General features: G+C 31.7%; 3 protein-coding genes across 4 annotated transcripts; all 3 read left to right on the top strand.

The window, feature by feature from the left end:
- Positions 1 to 606: 606 nt before the first annotated feature.
- LOC103487242 (alpha,alpha-trehalose-phosphate synthase [UDP-forming] 1-like) lies at positions 607 to 8624 on the top strand. Of its 2 annotated transcripts, none has more exons than XM_008445507.3 (18): positions 607 to 935; positions 1604 to 2008; positions 2192 to 2289; positions 2436 to 2824; positions 3461 to 3575; positions 3710 to 3811; positions 4101 to 4251; positions 4436 to 4524; positions 5056 to 5104; positions 5647 to 5747; positions 5859 to 6046; positions 6613 to 6730; positions 6834 to 7010; positions 7088 to 7210; positions 7305 to 7392; positions 7465 to 7595; positions 7801 to 7899; positions 8000 to 8624. In XM_008445507.3, exons 2-18 carry the CDS (start codon positions 1621 to 1623, stop codon positions 8399 to 8401), a joined length of 2808 nt encoding a protein of 935 aa, XP_008443729.1. In that variant the 5' UTR covers positions 607 to 935; positions 1604 to 1620; the 3' UTR covers positions 8402 to 8624. The 2 variants fall into 2 exon arrangements, with proteins under 2 accessions (XP_008443729.1, XP_050936503.1); XM_051080546.1 differs by lacking the exon at positions 607 to 935 and adding an exon at positions 1083 to 1356.
- Positions 8625 to 10717: 2093 nt separating this feature from the next.
- On the top strand, positions 10718 to 11665 carry LOC103487251 (probable carboxylesterase 18). Its single transcript, XM_008445518.3, has one exon. The coding sequence runs from the start codon at positions 10718 to 10720 to the stop codon at positions 11663 to 11665; it is 948 nt and encodes a 315-aa protein (XP_008443740.3).
- Positions 11666 to 19344: 7679 nt separating this feature from the next.
- Positions 19345 to 20050, top strand: LOC103487260 (uncharacterized). Its single transcript, XM_008445528.3, has one exon. It carries the CDS (start codon positions 19391 to 19393, stop codon positions 19814 to 19816), a length of 426 nt encoding a protein of 141 aa, XP_008443750.2. The 5' UTR covers positions 19345 to 19390; the 3' UTR covers positions 19817 to 20050.
- Positions 20051 to 21838: the final 1788 nt, after the last annotated feature.

Raw genomic sequence — 21838 nt, 5'->3', positions numbered from 1 at the left:
ATTATTGTTTTTATTTGGAAAAAATATATATTTTTTCAGTTAGTATTCTCTCCCTTATCGTGGATTGTTGCTATATCTTCTTCACCTAAAAAAAGAAGTAATTAAATTCAAACAGTAACCGATTTTTTACTAGCAATTAAGACAATAGATAATGCAGAGTAATGAGATTTAAATCTTGAATCTCAATAGAAGAATTACTATAAAAAAAATTTAATCATAACTTCTCTCATGTTTTATAATAAAATAAATGTAAAAAAAATGAAAATTTGAATCAAATAAAGAAGATTAGCACAAACAAATTAGAAGTAAGTAATATGTAGATGATGAAGTTAAATATGGTGGCACAATAGTTATAGAATTATTAAAAGGGGATAAATAAAAAATATGTTAAAAGAGACCAAAAGTAGAAATGGTTAATGAAACATATAACAAAAAAATAGAATATTCCATGGAAAGAAAAACAAGGACCCACCTAAAGTTTTGTAGTGGAAGATTCGATCCCATTTTTAAATAATATATAGAAATCAACGAAAATGGCGTATGATTGGCGAAAAGCATAATGAATAATAAAATAGAAAATGCCAACAATTTGATGAATGTATAAATTGGTGTTACCTGCATGCCCGAAAGCTCCTCTGCATAATACAATCTTCTTCCCTTCCAATTCATTCATTCATTTCATTTCATTATATCGCTTTCCAGTTTTCCTTTTTTTTTCTTTTCCTTTTTTTTTTCTTTGCTTCACAAATAAATCAAACCCACAATTTCAATTTTACTCATTTTTTTTTTCCATTTGATCCTCATCCTCAATCTCAATTTTGTCCAGATTTTTCCTCCCCATTTCCCCAATTTTCATTTCTTCTTCTTCTTCTTCACTCTCTTCTCTTCACACCCACGACACGATCCTTATCTACAATCTGCATTTCATTTACTCGGTGAGAACTTACCCTTTTCTTGTTTTTTCTTTTATTCTTTTTCCCATCTTTTACTTCCTCTGTATTTGTTATCTATTTTGTCGTTTGTTGATTTAAGTAATGGGCGCGTTTCTCTTCGGTTACTATGTTTTTTTTTTTTTCTTTTGGTTACTTTCTTGGGGTTTTGAGGGTGTGGGTGTGTTTGGTTTTGTGATGGGTTTTGTTCATTTTTGGTGACTGCATTGTTAAATTCTGTTTTTTGTGGCTTCTAATTACTGATTATAATCTAAACCTTTGTAAGTATGTTGATTCTTGAAGTTGTACCGAAGGTTTTGCTCCAGGGATTGTTGGATTTCTATTGTTCTGTTTTGCTTGATGTATGGAGAGTTGTGTACTCTTGTGTAAATCGAATCTTCAACGATTTGGAATTTGAAGTAGAAAAGTACGTTCGGCTTGGCTATTAGAATGTTTTCTTTTCATTATCGATTCTCTTGTTCTATGCACATTTATTTGGTATTGTTGCATGTATGCATAAGGGTTCTTGGTTGTTCGAAAAAATAAACAAGAGAAAGTAGAAGATAACCATGAGAAATATTGCCTTGCTAGTTGTTTCTTTCTGTATTGCAAGATTCTGTTGATGAAAGACAAGGAAATCCAAGAAATTATCTTCTCTTTCTACATGTTTACAGTACTTGCGTAACAATCAATGCTGTCAAACAATCATAACAACAGTCCTCCTACTCCCAGAACCAGATTAGAGAGGCTTCTTAGGGAAAGAGAGCTCAGGAGATCAAACAGATCTTCTTCTCTCAATGATCAAGAATCACGAGATGCTTGCAGTCTGGGAGAAGTCAATAGTTATGATCTCTTCACAAATGCTGGTGATATTTGTGGGTCGTTTAACGAGGAAGATGTCTTAGAAGGGATATCAGTGGTAAAAGATAGCTTTGATGGATTCCAAAGGCCGGAAGGGAGGACTTATAAGCAACGTCTTCTTGTTGTAGCGAACAGGTTGCCTGTGTCTGCTGTTAGAAAAGGGAAGGAGACATGGCATCTCGAAATTAGCGTCGGTGGTTTAGTCAGTGCACTTTTAGGTATGTATTGTATCGTTAATTTCATCAGGTTGATTGTAACGTCATTTTTTCCTCGCTCAGTTTCAATTTCATCTGTTGCTTGCAAATGTATGTCTTTTACTTCATTCTGTTGTCTAATTTTACTTCATTATTTTGTGAAGTTTATATGTTAACTGAGGTAAAAGTCTTTTTCCCTTTCTTAAGGACTAAAGGAGTTCGAGGCAAGATGGATTGGTTGGGCTGGGGTAAATGTACCTGATGAAGCAGGACAAAGAGCCCTAGAGAAAGCATTAGCTGAAAAGGTATGTTTTATGATGACTCTTGATTCTCTCAAATTTGATCAATATTGCTACATTGACATCACATGTGAACCTTTTGAATTCTGCTTGAAGTCTATATGATCACACAATTTAAATAACTTCCATGCTTACTAAGTTTCTGATTGCAGAAATGCATACCGGTCTTTCTTGATGAGGAGATTGTTCATCAGTATTACAATGGCTACTGTAACAACATCTTGTGGCCTCTATTTCATTATCTTGGTCTCCCACAAGAAGATCGTCTTGCAACAACACGAAGTTTTCAGTCACAGTTTGATGCATATAAGAAGGCAAACCAAATGTTTGCTGATGTTGTAAACAAATATTATGAAGAGGGAGATGTTGTTTGGTGTCACGATTATCACTTGATGTTTCTCCCAAAATGTCTTAAAGAGCACAATAGCACGATGAAAGTTGGTTGGTTCCTTCACACCCCATTTCCATCCTCAGAGATACATAGAACTCTACCATCTCGTTCAGAGCTGCTGAGATCTGTTCTTGCAGCTGATTTAGTTGGGTAAGCCGTTTATTTGTGTTGTGCTATATTTTCACATGCATGCCACGTTTCAATGTTTCCTTATTAAACCTCCTACGGTAAGACTGGAACCTCTTTCTTATTTAAAATAAGAGCCAAAGTAAACTTTCATTCTCTAAATGTTGTGTCAGTGGAAAAAAAAAAAAAAGATGAAGCTTATTTATTTGATTATTATTTTGATGTCTGGTGCATGGATTCTTATTATAGCACATAATTCTGTAAAGAAAGCTGGATTTTCTATTCATGAAAGGATTGACCACCTTAGCCTGTATTTTATTGCCAATAGCTTTGTCTCATCGACTCTAATATCTTATCACAATTAATTTGAGTTTCTTCATTATGTGGACTTCCAACTTATAGTTCTCATCTCACATGTGCTACCATCTTCTTAAGGGTCTGCGAGGAAGCATTTTTCTTTCCCGTTCTTTATATTTCTCTAATATCTTGTAATAATTCAGCACGAATTATCTTTATTATGTGGATTTCCAACTTATTATCATTCTCTTCCGTCACACATTCTGCTTTTTAAAGATCAGCTTAGTCACAACATTCTTTTCTCTCTGTGACTGTTGCTTATTTCAAGCTGTGGGCCAAATTGACGCTTCATTTCTCCTACAGTTTCCACACATATGATTATGCCAGGCATTTTGTTAGCGCCTGCACCCGTATTCTTGGATTGGAAGGCACACCTGAAGGAGTAGAGGATCAAGGAAAACTCACTCACATAGCTGCTGTAAGACCAATTGATTATTTTTTCCCCCCTTCATTGTAGCGTTGTGCAGAAAATTCAATTATTGCAACAGAAGTAAAGCTGAATTCATTTGCAACATAATATCTTGCATTTTCTTCTTTTGGTCTTCAATACAGTTTCCTATTGGAATAGATTCTGAGCGATTCATACGAGCTCTTAAACTCCCTCAAGTCCAGGATCACATAAAAGAACTACAAGAAAGATTTGCAGGACGAAAGGTAAGAATTTATTTTCCTTCTAGCCCTAAAGATTCCCATTTTCCTATCACTTCCGTTGCTGTATGAACTCTATATACTAAGGTTTGCAGAACTTTAGGCCTTTTGCTGTATTTGTAAGTGTTCTCAGTTAAGCTTGTTCTTAAACTTCACTTTGCTTCCTATGTCTTCGGTATTAAATCTCTTCATTCATGAGAAAAATTAGTGGAAGTGATCAATGCATTGTTTGTGGTAAGGTTACTTGGGTAAGTCTGTGTTCTCCCAGTTCTTCTGATGCAACTGACATCACCAGGTAATGCTGGGTGTTGATCGTCTTGATATGATTAAGGGAATACCCCAAAAGATTTTGGCATTTGAAAAATTTCTTGAAGAAAATCCAAAGTGGCGTGATAAAGTAGTTTTGCTGCAAATTGCAGTGCCAACAAGGACAGATGTTCCCGAGTGTATGATCATTCTTTCTCAAACATACATTATGTACGAGTTGTCAAGCTATTCTGAATTTTAGTTCGAAAATGATATTTCAAGGAAAAATTGTCTCATCTTTTTAGTTTGAAATACATTATTACTGTGTTATCTCAAAAAGGAGGAATGGAGCATTTAAAGACCTTGTCTTCTTTGATGTAACAGATCAAAAGCTAACGAGTCAGGTTCATGAGATCGTCGGGCGAATTAATGGGAGATTTGGCACTCTTAGTGCAGTTCCAATACATCATCTAGTAGGTGTTCCCAATTGATTCTATTTGCATGGTTGTAAGTTGAAATGTTCAAGGTAGTTGCATTAATTTCTGGTCCCAGAACTCGTATCTTTATTATTCAGTCAGGGAAGAGGATCTTTTTTCATATACATATATATATATAATTTATCAGCAATCCATGTTCATGTTGGAGAACCTCGACTAATGTCATTTCTTGAAATTGAAAAACTGTTGTCATTCTCTTTAGTACCATATTCAATTAGGTATCCTTAGTTTAAAAAAGTTCAATTCAATTCAACAGAAAACATTGTTTCTGGTAGACTATAACTATGTGGACATCGTGGTTCTCCTACTCTTTCTATTACACAATCCTCTTATGTCGTTTAACATAAATCATGGTGTAAAATCTTTTTGCATCAATTATGACTGGCTACGTGAATACATCTATCCTTGAAACTTAATGCTAGAATTTAGATTTTTTAAATAGCGATCCGATTACTAGTTTGATGATGGATCAAACAAAGACTTATGAAATGCTTTCTTCATTTACAGGATCGTTCACTCGACTTCCATGCATTATGTGCTTTATATGCTGTCACCGGTAATGTTCTCTCTGGTGTAATTTTCATGTTTGAGATCTAATATATTCCTAAGTACCCTGCCTACTTGTAAATTCGATAGGAACCACGTGGCACCAAGAAATAAATTCTAAATTGCATAGAAATAAAACATGGCCAGTAGAATATTGAGAAACCTGAGGCTCGAAAGAAAAAACTCTCATCTCTTCTCAACCTCCTCTTCTTTTGCATCCAAGCCATAGTTACCTACAAATTCCATATGGTTAACTTTACTAGTAAACTATTTCATGTACCAACATAGATACCTAACAAACATGATGTAATGTAACTGACCTAGTGATGAAGCAAGTGATGCCTCGATAATTGATTGATGATATGGCAAGAATTATTCATGCATGTTCACTGATTTCTTGGGAAGTTTCTTACAGTTGACTCTGACCTATGAGTAGTGCAATTAGCAGGCTATCTATGTTCAGCTAATCCAGTGAATTTTATTATCTATGTTTAGGTTTTGACTCATGTATATCTTTAATTTTACCTTTATCCTTTTTCAACTCTTACGCAGATGTGGCACTAGTTACATCTTTGAGAGATGGAATGAATCTTGTGAGCTATGAGTTTGTTGCCTGCCAAGCTTCCAAGAAAGGTGTTCTTATTCTAAGTGAGGTACTCTACGTTTTAGTTTCATTAGGATTTTGAAAGACTAAGCTGGATCTGAGCAGCTTATGATACCATTTCCAATGCTGTAATATGACGATCTTCGTAATCTTTTTGTAGTTTGCAGGTGCAGCACAGTCATTAGGTGCCGGAGCTATTTTAGTTAATCCATGGAATATCACTGAAGTTGCTGCTTCAATTGGTTATGCTTTGGATATGCCAGCTGACGAAAGAGAAAGACGTCACCATCATAATTTTATGCATGTTACAACTCACACATCCCAAGAATGGGCTGCAACATTTGTGAGGTATTGATATGCACTGGTGATATTGATTTGCATCTAGCTTAATTCTCAACTGCATAAGCTTCTTGTGTGTTGAACTTCAAGCCATAGCTAACATGTTTTAACTTCCATGTTCCAATTTTACTTGCCAATGAGGATTTTATTTAATGGAAGCTTTCTATTCGCTTCAATGTTCAAAGAGATCATGTTCGAGACCTTGATGAAATTATATTTCTTTAACAATTCTCACGTAACTTAGGCAACAAGAAGCATATGGAGAGTAATGATAAAGAAGTTTAGATCCTCACAATTGCTCCTTCACTAACAGGATCTCTTGTATGGGCAAAATTCTGAAACATAACCTAAGCATGTAAAATTATATGAAAGGAATCGGTTGACAATCTGGCTAAACCAATTGATACTTTATTTCTTCTGCAATTTGTCCTTAGAAATAATTTTGTTAGGAGAAAACTGCACTTGCTGTTTGTCACGTTTCTGGGTATATGGTTTATGACACTCTCTCGCAATGTTTGATTTTCAAGTTTTTTGTCTCAATTTTTATACAAATTAAGAACTTCTCTTGGCTGTAGCGAACTCAATGACACCATAGTTGAAGCTCAGATCAGAACCAGACAGATACCACCTTTACTTCCAATTAGAGAAGCAGTGAACTGTTATTCTCGATCGCATAATCGATTGGTTATTTTGGTATACTCCCTATATCACCAAAACTATAACGAATGCAAATGTACAATAAACTGCATATTGAACTGGTCTTTCTTTAATTTTTGTTCTGTACTTTATTTTCCAGGGTTTCAATGCTACCTTAACAGAAGCAGTTGATGCCCTTGGAAGAAGATATGGCCAAATAAGAGACATGGATCTTAGATTAAATCCAGCTGTAAAAGAGCCCTTGAAGAAGCTTTGCGATGACAAGAATACTACAGTGGTTGTCCTCAGTGGGAGTGACAGAAGTGTCCTAGACGATGTACACTTGTTCTTCTGCTTTAATGCCTACTAATCCTTCTGTATCTTGGTTTGGACTTAAAATATGTTTCATTACAGAATTTCGGTGACTACAACATGTGGTTGGCAGCAGAAAACGGGATGTTCTTACGTCCTACAAAGGGTGAATGGATGACGACAATGCCTGAAAATTTACATATGGATTGGGTTGAGAGTGTTAAGGTATGAACTAGAAATAATGATACGATACTATATTATTTTTAATTTACTTCCATTACCATCCTTTTGGTTTCTTATATGTGCTCGTGAATGCTAGCATGTGTTCGAGTATTTTACTGAAAGAACTCCCAGATCCCATTTCGAGCTTCGTGAAACTTCACTGGTGTGGAACTACAAATATGCAGGTATGTAGCATTTACCATACTAATGAAATTTGCACCAGAATTTTTGTAGTTAACTGACTTGTATTGACCTAGATGTTGAGTTTGGAAGACTTCAAGCGAGGGACTTGTTGCAGCATCTATGGACCGGTCCAATCTCAAATGCATCAGTTGATGTTGTCCAAGGCAGTCGCTCAGTTGAGGTTCGAGCAGTTGGTGTTACAAAGGTGTGTTAAAAATTTTAAAAATGACAACTAAACTTTCAACAGAATTTCAAGGTTTGCTCTTAAGATATGACTGCATAGTGCTATCAAGAAAATGAAATCTCAGATGAGCTTTGTACATAAAGAGGAAGAAAAAAGGAACACAAAGAAATGGAATGATGATGAAATAGATCGAATCATTAACTATTGAACGATTTTGTGAAAACAGGGTGCTGCCATTGATCGAATATTGGGAGAAATAGTTCGTGACAAAGGCATAAACAAGCCTATTGACTATGTTCTCTGTGTTGGACACTTCCTAACCAAGGTATATACAAACATAGTCATCAAAGATCCATCACTCAAGTAAAAACAACTGTCTAGTTTTTCTTATTTCCATACTCGTACATTTTCCTGTGATGTTTCAGGATGAAGATGTCTATACGTTTTTCGAACCCGACCTTCCTACCGAAGTGCCAGCTGCAGTAGCAAGAACAACAGTCACCAATCCTTTTGGAGGAGTACCAGTGCCAAAGATCCCAAACACTGTAGTCTCACCAAGCAGGTCAGCACGTCTCAAGAAACAACGCTCCCTTTCCATTTTAGAAAGAAAAGCAAATAGCCATGGGAGTGCAGTGTTTTGGAGGCCTGTAGTTCAGGATCGATTGTCGCTGCACGAGGGTTCATCTGTTCTCGATCTCAAGGGCGACAATTACTTCTCCTGTGCTGTGGGGCGGAAAAGATCCAATGCCAGATATCTTATTGGATCATCGGATGATGTTGTCACACTTGTGAAGGAGTTGTCAGAATGTTCAGAGTGTCAAATTTGAGTTTTAGATGAACAAATTTGTGGTTTTTTAGAATCAATCATAGGATGAATTCTCCATGGTGTCAAATTCAGTGTATTTTAGTGAGAATAGCAAGCAATAAGTTGACATCTTCTTTTCCTTTCATTTCCCTTTGATATAAAAATACCATTCAATTAGATGTAACTGAAGAACACAACCCCAGATAAATACAAATTTCGAAACCTTCATCTTTTTTCTACACAAACCCAGATTCAATTTGAGAGCTTTTTATTATTAACAATCATATCCTATTCATCCGCCCAATAATAAAAATCAATAACAGATGAACACTAAATGGATGAATATCAGGAATGAATCCCAAGATGGATTGTCCGTCTTCCTCATGGGACAAAAAAAAAAAAAAAAAAAAAACAAAGAATCGAGAAAAGGGAGAAATTTGCAAACATATAGGAATTCAAGCTTCTTTCTTAGGAAATTGCTAGAACATGAGCTTATCAATGTAAAAAAAAATATGAAAAGGAGGAACTTGGAAGAAGAAGGAAGCCATAACCATGGAGAAAATGCATATTGAAATTTTTTTAGGAGTTTGACAAATTTAACAAAATCAAAATATAGCAGCACTTTACAAATTTGACAAATTTACGTTAAAAAATGTCAAATTTTACAAAATATTTAAAAAATATAGCAAAATTTTAAATTAAATTATATTGATGATAGAAACTAATATCCTTCGATCAATTATATCAATAGTCAGCAATAAAAGTTTATCAGTTTATTTCATAATTTGAATTAAATAGAATTCAAAATTTGTTATATGTTATAAATATTTCAATTTAGTTTGCTACATTTAAAATTTTCACAAAAAAAAAAGATTGTCTTTTTATCTTTTCTAAATGAAAATATTCTGCTTGATATTCATGAAAAGAAATAGACTAAACAAAATATGTCATTCTAATTTCTAAACTATTATTTAAATTATAAATCATACAAATAATAATAATAATAATAATAATTAATAATAGGTCTATTTTAGTTATTAGTTTAGATATTTTGGTATTTATTTACCAAATGCTACAATCTTACCTTTTTAAGTTTTAAGCTTAAATTTACAAACATTGATTTTAAAAATGTGATTTTAATCAGTAGAGAGTTAATTTGGATTTAATCAAATGGGCAAATTTGGATGTGCTTTTAATATATAGCGTAGATGCTTCTATTAATTATGATATTGAACATAAGAGAGTATGATTTATGATATTGTTGTTTATGGACATACCTTTTATGAGATCAAAATCATTACCCAAAACACTTCTCCTAGTACACATTTTTTAAAATGTCCACTAAGTAAATTTTGGTTTAAAAGCACTTTGAAGGAGTGTCTTTATTATTAGCAACTTTAAAATGCTTCCCCCACCAACCACTCCAGTACTTACTATCATAATCATTTCTTTTAAGAAAATAATGTTAGCATTTCACTCAAATTTTGATACCAATATAAAAATGTCCTCTTACCACTTACCAGATGGTGGGATTTAACCACATTTTTAAAACCATTAAGTTTATTAATCTCTACCCATTATCACCTCTTCTAAACTTCAAATATATATTTATAAGGTTATTTCTGATCTTAATTTTCAACTTAAATATTTTAGATTTGGTTTGATAATATTTTTATGTTTTAAAAATTTATATCTGTTTTTTTTTTTAATTTATTGAGAGGAGAACACTTGACTTTTTTACTCAAATTCTAAGAACAAAAACGAGTTTTAGAAAATAAAATTTAACTTGATTTTGAAAACATGAATAAAAATCTAATAATAACATATTAGAAACTCAAATGAAAGCTTATCGAATTTGAATGAAAAACTCATTGTATATGTTAACTCTTAATTTTCGAATACTAAAATTTTGAACCAATTTCAATCTTTAATGATTAATTTTACAACCTTAAATAAATTTTCGAGACGAAAACAAACACTCCATGAAATAGAATGAATTAATTCTACCTGAAAAATTATTGATTTGAGGATAAAACACACCGATCCAATTTAATCTCTAAACCTAAGTAAAAATGGGGTTTAAATAATTATCAAACATAGGTAAAGTTTGGAATTGAATAGTTTCCTAAGAAAAAGGACCTCTAATGTTTGGTCTTTAAAATTTGGGCCATTCAATCAGTCTATAATACAACTCTCCATCGCTAGCTTCATACTCCGCCGCAGAGCTGCCATGGCCGACGACCATCCCCCACTACAAAATCCCCAAAAACTTCCATTAAAATACCGCCTCATCCTCCCTCTCCTCTCCTTCGTCTCCCACAAATGTCTCCGCCCCAACATGACCGTCAATCGCTCTCTCATCTCCCTCTTCGAGTCCAAAGTCTCCTCCTCCTCCCCTCGCGACGGCGTTTTCACTTGCGACACCGTCATCGATCCCTCTCGCAACCTCTGGTTCCGCCTCTTTGTCCCTTCCTCCACTCCCCACGACCTCTCCATCCCCCTCCTCATCTACTTTCACGGCGGCGGATTCGTCTTCTTTTCCCCTGATTTCCTCTCCTTCGATACTCTCTGTCGCAAACTCGCTCGCGAACTCCAAGCCATCGTTGTATCTGTCAATTACCGCCTCTCTCCCGAGCACCGATATCCTTCTCAGTACGAAGACGGATTCGACGCTTTGAAGTTCATCGACGATTTGGATTCTAGTGCGTTTCCGAAGAAATCTGATTTCGGCCGCTGTTTTATCGCTGGAGATAGTGCCGGCGGAAACATAGCGCACCATGTCGTTGTCAGATCTAGCGATTATAACTTCAAGAAGGTGAAGATCAGAGGTTTAATTGCGATTCAACCGTTCTTCGGTGGAGAGGAGCGGACAGAATCAGAAATCCGATTCGGACGATCGCCGACTTTGAATTTGGAGCGGGCGGATTGGTACTGGAAAGCGTTTTTGCCTGATGGAGCGAACCGAAACCATGGGGCGGCGCACGTGTTTGGAGAGGACGGCGTAAACATTTCGGCGGTGAAATTTCCGGCGACGCTTGTGATCGTGGGAGGATCAGATCAGTTGCGAGATTGGGATAGGAAGTATTACGAGTGGTTGAAGAAGGCCGGAAAAGAAGTGGAGTTGGTGGAATATCCGAAGGCGATTCATGGATTTTATGTCATCTCTGAACTGCCGGAAACTTGGTTGCTGATTGAAGAAGCTAAGAATTTCATTGAGAAAGTAAGGAGCAGTGTAAATCATGAATGGAATGGAATTGAAGATGATGATAGATCCCATCAAATGTGATGATAGATTTGGGGGGCCATCAATCTTTGATTTGAGTATGCTCATATTGACGATATATTTGATTTTGTGATTGTTTAGTTATATATTACTCCCATTTATACTTCAAATTTTTATTTTTGAGTGTTATACTTAATTCCTTAAAAAAAAAAGTTCTAAAATTTTAATTTTATATCTAATAGCTTACTAGTGTTGTGTTTATTTTTAAATAAATAAGTACTAGTGTTGTGCTTCTTGCACATGCTTGGGTTAGTAGTAAAATAAATCTTATAATTTACCTCGATTAATAATGATGGATTAACGGCTCGTCAAGTTAATTACTAAATAATCTTTATACAACCTATTTTTATAGAAGTGAGAGGGCTCATTTAAGGTATGTTAAAATATTTGCTGACTTCCATGCTTTCTAGTTATCTCTACACGATCACTGACTTAATCTTGGAGTATTGGCGGTCGAACATCACATTGATATGAATTTCTTTTATACTGCCGACATATTGTTTTTTATTCCCTCGCAAAAATTACAAAATTCACGATTGATACCATAATTTTGGCATCAATAAGGTTTTATAATTGGTTTACCTTAAACTTTGGTGCTACACTAAATGAATCTATCGAAATTTGTTTAAAAAATCCTAGAGAGAATTGGTTGTTGTGTTGTGGAAAACTAATTGTCTTGAGAATAAACTTAAGTGTCAAAACCAAGGTTGGACATGATTTTGGTTTGATTTGTAAGCGTTGTTCCTTCCAAATGTTAATACACTCACATCCAACCTATTGTACTCGTTGAAGAAGGTTTGAAGTCAAGATAAGTACTCCTGCAAACAAAAAGATAGGAAAACTTAGAAGAGAGTTTTTTTCAAGATACAAAATATAGAGATTGTATCGTCTCAATAAAGAAAAATTTATGACAAAAATATTAAAGTCAAAGTCATATATTTTCAGATATAAAAAAGAATCATGTTAAGATTTTAATTGAGACTATACAAAAATGAATGTCTTTACCTTACGATTAATTGAGAGATGTGTTTTACCAAAAACTAAAGGGGACATGGGCTACTAAATCTCTGCTGCATTGATGTATGAATAAGGCATTCATTAAAATCAAACAAAAACAAAACAAAATATAATGGAAGTCTTTAAGTCACTAGGTTGGTTATCCACTTAAATTAATGAACATAATAAATGGCTCGCCCATGCACGCACGTTCTTTGTCTACCAAATGTTCAAAATTGGGTGAGAAAACATATATGTGGTTTGTTACAAAAACATATATATATATATATATATGTGTGTACTTTCTCATCACCACAAGTTGCTCTTTTGGATTTTAAATATTGAAGCTTTGTGTCAATGACTAACCATGCATGATCTGTCACACATTATTATTCTTCACAACTTTTGTTTCCATCAATCTAAAACTTAAACTAACACTTACATCAAATTAAACCTCAAGCTTTCATAAACATATCATTAATGCATGTGTAGTTCTTGAAATAAACACATGGAAAGTGGATGCATCTGTTCCAATTCTCATCGCAGAAGTCCCTACAACCAAAGGACCCGTTGGTGTGATGGGAATGATATGAAGCTCCATCGGTATAACTACTGCCTCAACACTCGAAGCATTAACTTCCCAATATTTCTCATTGTCTTGAGTTTTAACTTGGGCTTGGGCTTCATCTTGGGCATGCAGCTCTCAACATATACCTAGGGGTTAAAAAATTACAATAAGAAATCATAAATCGTTGGAAACAAATATACATAAAGTCAATAATTAAAGACAACAAAAATCATTAGAAAAATAGATTTGGAGTAATTCCCCTAGCAAGGATTCTCAAAATTTCCGTAAACACATTTTATACTTATAAAAGTTTTGGACTTCTTCTCTTCTCTATAATTCTTTTACTAACTCAAGCATCGAAGTCATTTTGTTTTTGTTTTGCAAATAATCCTGTTTTTTTTTTTTTGGATCAAAATTTGGTGGGTTATTTTATAAAAATATATATGGTAAGAATAATAATTAAGTTTAGATTTAGCAACTTTAATACCGAAAGCAACAGGCTATCACTTTCTTAAAAAAAGGAAAGAAAAGAAATAGCTTTTGAAAGACGTGAAACTTTAAAACTTATCCAAAGAATTTTAGAAAGGTTTAATTGGGGATTCATCTTAACATCCAAACACATCCCTTCATCATGCACCCCCTCTCTTTCTTAATCCACCTGGAATTATTTTACACATATTATATCCAATCTCTTAATCCACTTTTAATAAAGTTTAAAAGCAATTAAATAAAAAAAAAATGAAGCTTTCTGCACCGTGTGAGATCTGTATGTACTTAATTAGAGAATAGAAGAATTCTAGCGATTTTCAATGACTCGAGACTATAGGTTTAAGCTTTTATTTTGACACGTATCAGAGTGTACGTAACAAGCATTACACACTAATTATTACGTAAAGGCTCAACTCTTTTTATATGTTAGAATTTTTGCATTAAACTGCTCACATAATTACACGCATCTTTAAACATTTTATATAAATTTAAAATTGACCATGTGTCACATACCAACAATTACATCATAATAAATGAAAATACCAAACATATTATTAATTCTAAGATTAGATGATGTCTCTTTGTCTAAATAAAATTCAAAAGATTATATTCTCTATCAATAGAATATTATATACCACAAATAATCCAAAAACAAACGTGAACATTTTTAACACATATGTTCAATTTTGACTGTAATGCACACTACTAATGGTAGGAGGTTAAAAGATATATATATTTATATATACACACATATATCTTTTTACGTTGAATTACAAATTTAGTTTTAAAAGTTTCACGTTTGTATCAAATTAAAAAGAATGGTATAGAATATTTTTAATTAAACATTCAACTTTAATTGAAATTAAATAAATAAATGATATTGGTATTGCTTTGGTGTGATCATTAGAGACTCCAACAGAGGAATTATAGGAGTGTGTCTACCTCTACCAAGTCAATTTGACCTACATTACTCGTGAAATTCTGGCAATCAAACAAGGACTAAAATTTGTTGTGGTATCCAACATTTGATAGTTGAACTCATTAACAAATTAGAAGATAAAAATTAAGTGTCGCTCATTATTTAACCAAGGAAAGGAGGATTTCGACTAAATTATTGAGATTTTCACATGCATCATTCTTGTAATAAAAAAGCACAAAAAAGTTTCCAAAATAATCAAATCGTATGATCTAAATGTCGATTGGTGGTTAACTCACAATGAATAGATCGTAAACCAATTGTTAATCGATAATTGTCATTATCTTCGAGGAAATAAACAAACCACATTACTATTCTAATCTTATATGTATAATTAGTTTGAAATTTACATTTTACAAAGGAGCATTTTCAAATATTGAAACTAAGAAACGTGTGGGTTTTTTTTTTTTTTCTGGAGAGAATATGTCAAATCCAATATGTTGCCAATTATGGACATGGTTTCGTAGGAAAGAATCAACCAAAAGTTAAATGCTTGGCGGTTGATCCTGAGAGTGAAAAGAGACCACGTGGCAAAGCATTAGAGGGCTGTCATATTCTACAGCGACAGCATGTTGATCCAAAGAAATGGGAAAAGAAAAATCCGGTGGGACCAGCTCCGGCGTCGCTATTGTAACTCCGACGACGCGGTGGGTTCTTCAGCCGCAATCGTTAGATACAAGTAAATCAAAATGAATCAATCATTTTAATTCCAACACTTTTTCTATTATTGTCTTTTCTTCCAAAATCAGGTCTGAAAATTTATGATTATTCAATTACTATTATTATTATTATTCTTTAATTACTCTCTTTTTATCACCAAGATAAATATTAAATTATAAGTTTTTTAGTCTGCTAAGCTTTTATAATACATTTTTTCAACTCCTAGAAAGTGTTTAATTGGTTTTCTCTCGACTCATTTTCTATTCAAAAGATAATTATTGGTTCTTAGAAAAATTTTAAGGTGTGTTTCATTTGATAATTAAGAAAACGTACACCGCTTATTGCTTTATAATTATTTTTCTTGTACCAAAAGCTCAAAGCTACGATTTTTAAAAACATTCAAACCATATATCTCTTTATTGTTAATGGATAAATTATACCCATTAATCTATTTTGTCTAATGAGATTAAATTAGTAAAATAACAAAATAAAATGAAAACAGGAATGAATGATTCTTGGTCCATTATCTATTTCTATTAAGAAATCAAATTGTTTTCTTTTTTTTTTTTTTCTTTTGAAAGGGAAATTAATTAAATTTCTTCCTATTCAAATTAAATTTCTATCCTATTCCTAAAATAATGTAAAAAGGAAAAAAGAAATGTACTGTTTCCTCTTTTCCGTGGCCAAAAAGAAATTCCCATTCGCCAAGCAAAATTGCGACGGTTTTAAAGGAAGCGTTTAAAAAATTAAATACATTTCTTTTAATTGTGTCTATAAATCCTAAACTAATAATTATATCAATTTAAACCTTAAAGTTTAAGAGTTATATCAATTTAAAACTTAAACTCTTACAAATGTATTGATTTATACCATAAACTTGTATAAATGTTTACATTAAACTCTTAATTATAGTTTATATAAATATACTTATGAAAGTTGAAGGTTTAAATTGATACATACATAAAGGTTCAAAGTTTAAATTAATTGTGATATAAATTGATATTTCCTTTTATTATCATTGGTATTTGTATTCCGATTAGCTTCTTAATATTTTAGTGTAATTTCATTCATTAAAAACACATGGATTATAGTGTAACCAAAATTTATTAATAGAAGTCAAGTTTCTTATTTTAAACTTTGGGTTTGTTTTTATCCAAATCTACTTTAAACGTATGTAATAAAATGAAGAAAAAAACTATAATATATAAAAATGTTTAAGAATGGAATAAAAAATATATATTATTAAAAAAGTAAACTCATCTACAATTTGATTTGTCACGTTAGTGCATACATTTTAACATCCAACTAAATTTCTTATAATTAAAAAAAAAATGAAAACTTTGTCTTAAATAATAATATAAAAAACTATTTACAAAATATAACAAAAAAATATAAAGAAAAAACTCAAATCAACGCTAGAGAATTTAACTATTTTACTATAGTTTATAAATAGTTTCATTTTTTCGGAAGGTACGTATTTTCAATTTAAAAATAAAATAAATAAGGGATATTTTAAAATATAAAAAAATAAGAATATTTACAAAAAAAAATATAAAAGAATTAAATTATATTAAGATGATAATATAATCTATTTTTTTATATATATTTTGTAAATATTTTTGTAAGTTTGTTATTTATAATAATTTTGTATTAAAAGTATATTTTTACTAAATTGAAAAAGAAAAGTAATAAATGTAAGTCACGCGTAAATTTGTTTGATGTGATGATTTGTTATAGAAATTTATAGTATAGGAATATATGTGGTTTATGTTTTCTCACTCCCTAAATTCTCTCTTCATTCATTTCATGGTTCAACCTTGTGATGAAACCATAAAAGGAAGTAAACTTAAAGACAACCAAATATACAATAAAACTTTAATTTCATCCTCACACTTTTGTGAACACCAATTTACCTCTTTCATATATTCAATACTACATCAAATTTATTGGTTAAATCATATTTGGTTTCAATATATACACAATTTCAAATTTGAGTTTTTTTCTTTTTACATCTTTGAAATTTTTATGTTTAGATTCATAACATTCACTTTGATCTTTGTAGTTTTTTTTCCTTTTATGAATTAATGATATAGCTTTCAACAAGTGTACTGGCGGGTGGTATATAACATAACTTTGAGGGGTACGTTATGTTTGGTATGAGGAGATTGGAAGTAGAAGTTGAGAGGTAAGAATTCGTCAACTTCAATTCTTGTTTGGTTTAAGAAATTTGTAGATCTTACTACTAAAAAAACGTTCATTTTTACCTATTATTATCAACTCATTAGGTTGTGAATTCATGAATCACAACACCCCTATATGTTTAACTTGATCCCAACTCACGGATAAAAACTAAAAAATTATAGGTTAGAAATCAATTTTAGTTCTTAAACTTTAATAGAAGTAACAACATAGTCCTAAACTTTAATATGTAACAATTTAGTACTTGAACTTTCAAATTTATAACAATTTAGTCCCTAAACTTTAACATTTAATAATTTAGTCATTAAACTTCAAATTTGTAATAATTTAGTCTCTATTCTATAAATTAGTGTAAAATTTTAACAAGATTTCTCTCATAAATAAATCGATAAAGTAATTAGAGGTTCGATAATTTTATAAAATACAACGTTTACATCATAGAATAGTAAAATTGACATAAATTTCAATAAATTTTGTCTAGACTTAACTTTACAAATTTTAAAATACAATAACTAAATTATTAGTTACCAAAATTTAGAGAACAAAAAAGTCATTATCAACCAAAATTGTATTTTAAAGAAAGTAAGTAAAATAAAAAGAAAAAAAGAAACACCCAAATATTAAAAAGGTAAGAATTAAAAAAGGACAGGTGGAGGGCAAATTTATGTGAAGTCAATGACTTAGTTTTGCAAGCCAACAGCTTGCAACTCCGTGGCCCACAAGTAACGGAGACCCTTCACAATTGTAATGCCTAATCAAAATTAACACAATAAATACTAATAATAATAATAATAATACCCATTTATTATTTTCATATTCCTTGTATTAATTGAAATTGTTAACTAATAGTTAAACTAATTTAACCCCTAATTTTTCTACGTATAACCATTTATATTTTTGTTTAGATTCGAATTAATTTAGGCCATTTTAAATTAATTTTTAAGTGTCTTAATTTAAAAAAGAATCAAAGTACAAAGGTTCAAATTAGACCATGGTTAGTATAAGAACTCAGGTATGGAACCAAAATAGGATACTGTAACTAAGTAACTCACTAATAAATTTTAATTGATACATCATTCAATAACATATATTTTTGTTTCAATAATATATTTCAATTACTTCTCAACAAAATAAATATTTCGAAAAGAAAAATTTAGTTGTATCAATGTATAGGGAGAACTAAAATGTTCTAGTGATTCAAATCTCTCACTTTTACCCGAACTAAAAAACTAGAATAGATATCAATTTGTAACGATAGATTATAAAGTTATATAAATTTAAACCTTGAATAATAATTGTATCAATTTATAATCATAAACTATAGGATTTAATTTGATACAATCATGAGTTTAAAGTTTAAATTGTTACGATTAGAAAAGTTAAATGTTTAAATTAATACAATTATTGATTTGAAATTTAAATGGATATAATCATTCGTTTAGAGTATAAATTGATAGTTAAGATATTTTTAAATATAATAAAATAAACTAAAATATTAACAACATAATCCAAAATTTTAAATTCTATTGATGAATAAACACGGACTAGAATTTAATGGACATCTACGAGGAATATTTATTATTTTTATAATTTCCCTTTGATAGTTTAGAGTAATTTGCAATAAATAAATTTAAGTATTGGAAATGTGGGCCCAGTAAACTAAAAAGTGACGTCATGATCATTTTTATAAGGGAAAAAAGAGGAAGAAGAAAGAAAAGGTGTGCGGAGTACGACATAGAGCCGAGTCGAGTCTCTTCCAATTCCCTCTATAAATACGTGGCCCTTCATCTTCCCCATTCTTTTAATACTCTTCCATTAATCCTCTTCACTCCATTCTCCAATGGCCGAAGAATTTCAAGAATCCGAAGTTATTTTCTCCGATCTTCGCGATCACACCCGTTACCTCCGCCGTGACGACGACGATTTCTTCAATTTCAACTCCCGCCGTGGAATAATCCTTGCGCCACCGCGAACTAAGTATCATCACCGAACAACCATGCGCGACGGCTGCGTCCGCCTCTCGAAGAAGGAAATCGCCAGGTCGCTTCCGGTAAGAATTCCGGAAAGAAGCTTCCACAGGACGGCGGAGGAAGACGACGACATGGACGAAGAGGAAATAATTCCACCGCACTTAGTAACGGAGCGACGAGTTGCCAGAAAAATGGCGTTCTCCGTTTGTACCGGCAATGGACGGACGCTGAAGGGACGAGATTTGAGCCGAGTAAGGAATTCGATTCTTCGGATGACTGGATTCTTAGAAACGTAATCAATCGCAACGAAAAACGAACGACGGCCGCGATCGGACGATCATTTCCGATCTCTTTTTTTTCCCTCAAATTAAAGAGGAAGGCGAAAAAGCTTCTTCTTCAATGAAATTTAATTATAATTTGGGGATTTGAATTTGAATTTTACCAAATAATTATCAAAACTGAAATTGTATTTTTTTTTTTTTTATGTTATAAGAAAAAACAAAAGATGAATTAATGAAATTTTGAGCCGAGGAGGGATTATTAAATTAAATTAAATTAAATTAGTGAAGGTTAATTAGAGGGTGTGAAGTTTTGATTTTTGGCTTTGTGTCCTAAACATAGATTACTTCTTCATTACGCCTATTTTAAACATTAACTTTAGACTCTCCCTTTAATTATTAATTATTTGTTTCTTTTAATTTATTATGTTTATTCTAGTTTTTATTGTTTTTTTTAATTATTATTAAATTTGTTTACCAAATATTATAATCATTACTCAATGTGATAGTTAAAATAGGTGTAATGTTTTGGTGTGGATAAGATTTTAAATGTGAAAATGTTTAGAAGTTTTGAGAATAAAAGTCAAATGTTTTTTTAATGTCAAACTTAACTTAAGCATCTTTTAGTTGTATGACAAACAATTAGTAAAGGGTGGTTGGAATGAAATATATTCTCAAATTGGTTTTTCTTTTTGGAGGTTGAAAATTTAAATTTACGACTTTTTTTTATTTATTGGAGACTTGAGGATATATTTAAATGGAGGAAGTAATGTTCGAGCTTGGATTGAATCACGACCGTTGATTACGTTGTAATAATCTAAAAAGATAATAGATTTTCATAATTTCGATAACGAGATTATTACATTGAGAAATATACTCTCAAACTCAAATTACAACTCAACAAAATTGTATAAGAGATTTTGATCGTTCGCGATCATTTAATTTTTTTCGATCTTTTTTCTCATTAGAGAATCTTGTTTCCTACCCCATCTCGTTTTTAATCATTTAGAATTTGGACTCTTCTACGCCATACTTATTTACTTATTCTCTCTTCTTTTTTTCCATTTTATTCCATTCGATCATTTTTTAAGTTTGTTGATTTGATCGTTCAAATATTTAATTTTTTTTATCGATGAAATGTAAATTATGAAATATTTGCATTTTCTTGTCTATGTCAATCCCATAGTGTTGCATCAAAACCTTTTCATACTTCGTATGAATCCATAGTATTAGGGTTTAAATATTACAAAGGGAGAGCTTTCAATTTGGTCAATCAATAATCATGAGAAGAAGCTAAAATTTGAAGTTTTATCCGAAGAAGGGGGCTTTTTGCGGGTGGGTCCCAATAGGATAAAATGAATGGTGACGTGGAATGATCGGAGCCATTGAAGAATCAAAGGGATGTAATAAATAATATTATTTTATTGGTTGCATGGGAAAAGATGAAAAATTAAAAGAAAATGAGAGTTTGGTTTCGTGACAAAGCGTTTGACGTTTTGTTGAGTTCCGTTTTATTGGAAAGTAGCAAATATAGATTAATGACGTGGCATCCTTCTCACATTAAAATAAAATAACATTTTTTTAAAAGAGAAATTGTCATGAATTGACACAATATTTACAAAAATCTATAAAATTTTCAAATGAGCAATATTTTACTAGTTTTTAAAATGTCCAAAAAAAAAAAAAAAAAAAAAAACTCCTTGTAAGAAATGAACGACGTTTTCATTTTCCATTTTGTTTAAATTTTTTTAGTTCAATCATATCCTATAAAGAATAAGCTTTTTGACTAGTGAAACCATCACTAAAAAGGTTCACCAACACCAAAAGGATGTTTTCCCTCGTTGAGTTAATTGTGAGATAATTTTTTAACTTCTTTTTCTTTTTTATTTGTATATAAGGGTATTAATACAAAATTGAATAACTATTTTCAAATAAAGAACCGAGAGTGGAACGGAAATAAGATTATGAAGCTTGAAATGAAGGAAAAGAGAGTTGGATTTATTGGTGCAAAGTAAAATTTATAAGCTTACGTACGTAGAA

This window comes from Cucumis melo, chromosome 12 (assembly GCF_025177605.1).
Source record: "Cucumis melo cultivar AY chromosome 12, USDA_Cmelo_AY_1.0, whole genome shotgun sequence".
In the NCBI taxonomy this organism is placed as follows: Eukaryota; Viridiplantae; Streptophyta; class Magnoliopsida; order Cucurbitales; family Cucurbitaceae; genus Cucumis; species Cucumis melo.
This window is presented reverse-complemented; position numbering and strand designations above follow the sequence as displayed.

What these genes read in the sequence shown, in the direction of transcription:
- LOC103487242 (XM_008445507.3), top strand. Translation starts at nt 1,621, where the DNA reads ATGCTGTCAAACAATCATAACAACAGTCCTCCTACTCCCAGAACCAGA. An exon ending in ACAGAAGTGTCCTAGACGAT is followed by an intron (nt 7,011 to 7,087) that starts GTACACTTGTTC and finishes GTTTCATTACAG; the next exon opens with AATTTCGGTGACTACAACAT. An exon ending in TTGGACACTTCCTAACCAAG is followed by an intron (nt 7,900 to 7,999) that starts GTATATACAAAC and finishes GTGATGTTTCAG; the next exon opens with GATGAAGATGTCTATACGTT.
- LOC103487251 (XM_008445518.3), top strand. Translation starts at nt 10,718, where the DNA reads ATGACCGTCAATCGCTCTCTCATCTCCCTCTTCGAGTCCAAAGTCTCC.
- LOC103487260 (XM_008445528.3), top strand. Translation starts at nt 19,391, where the DNA reads ATGGCCGAAGAATTTCAAGAATCCGAAGTTATTTTCTCCGATCTTCGC.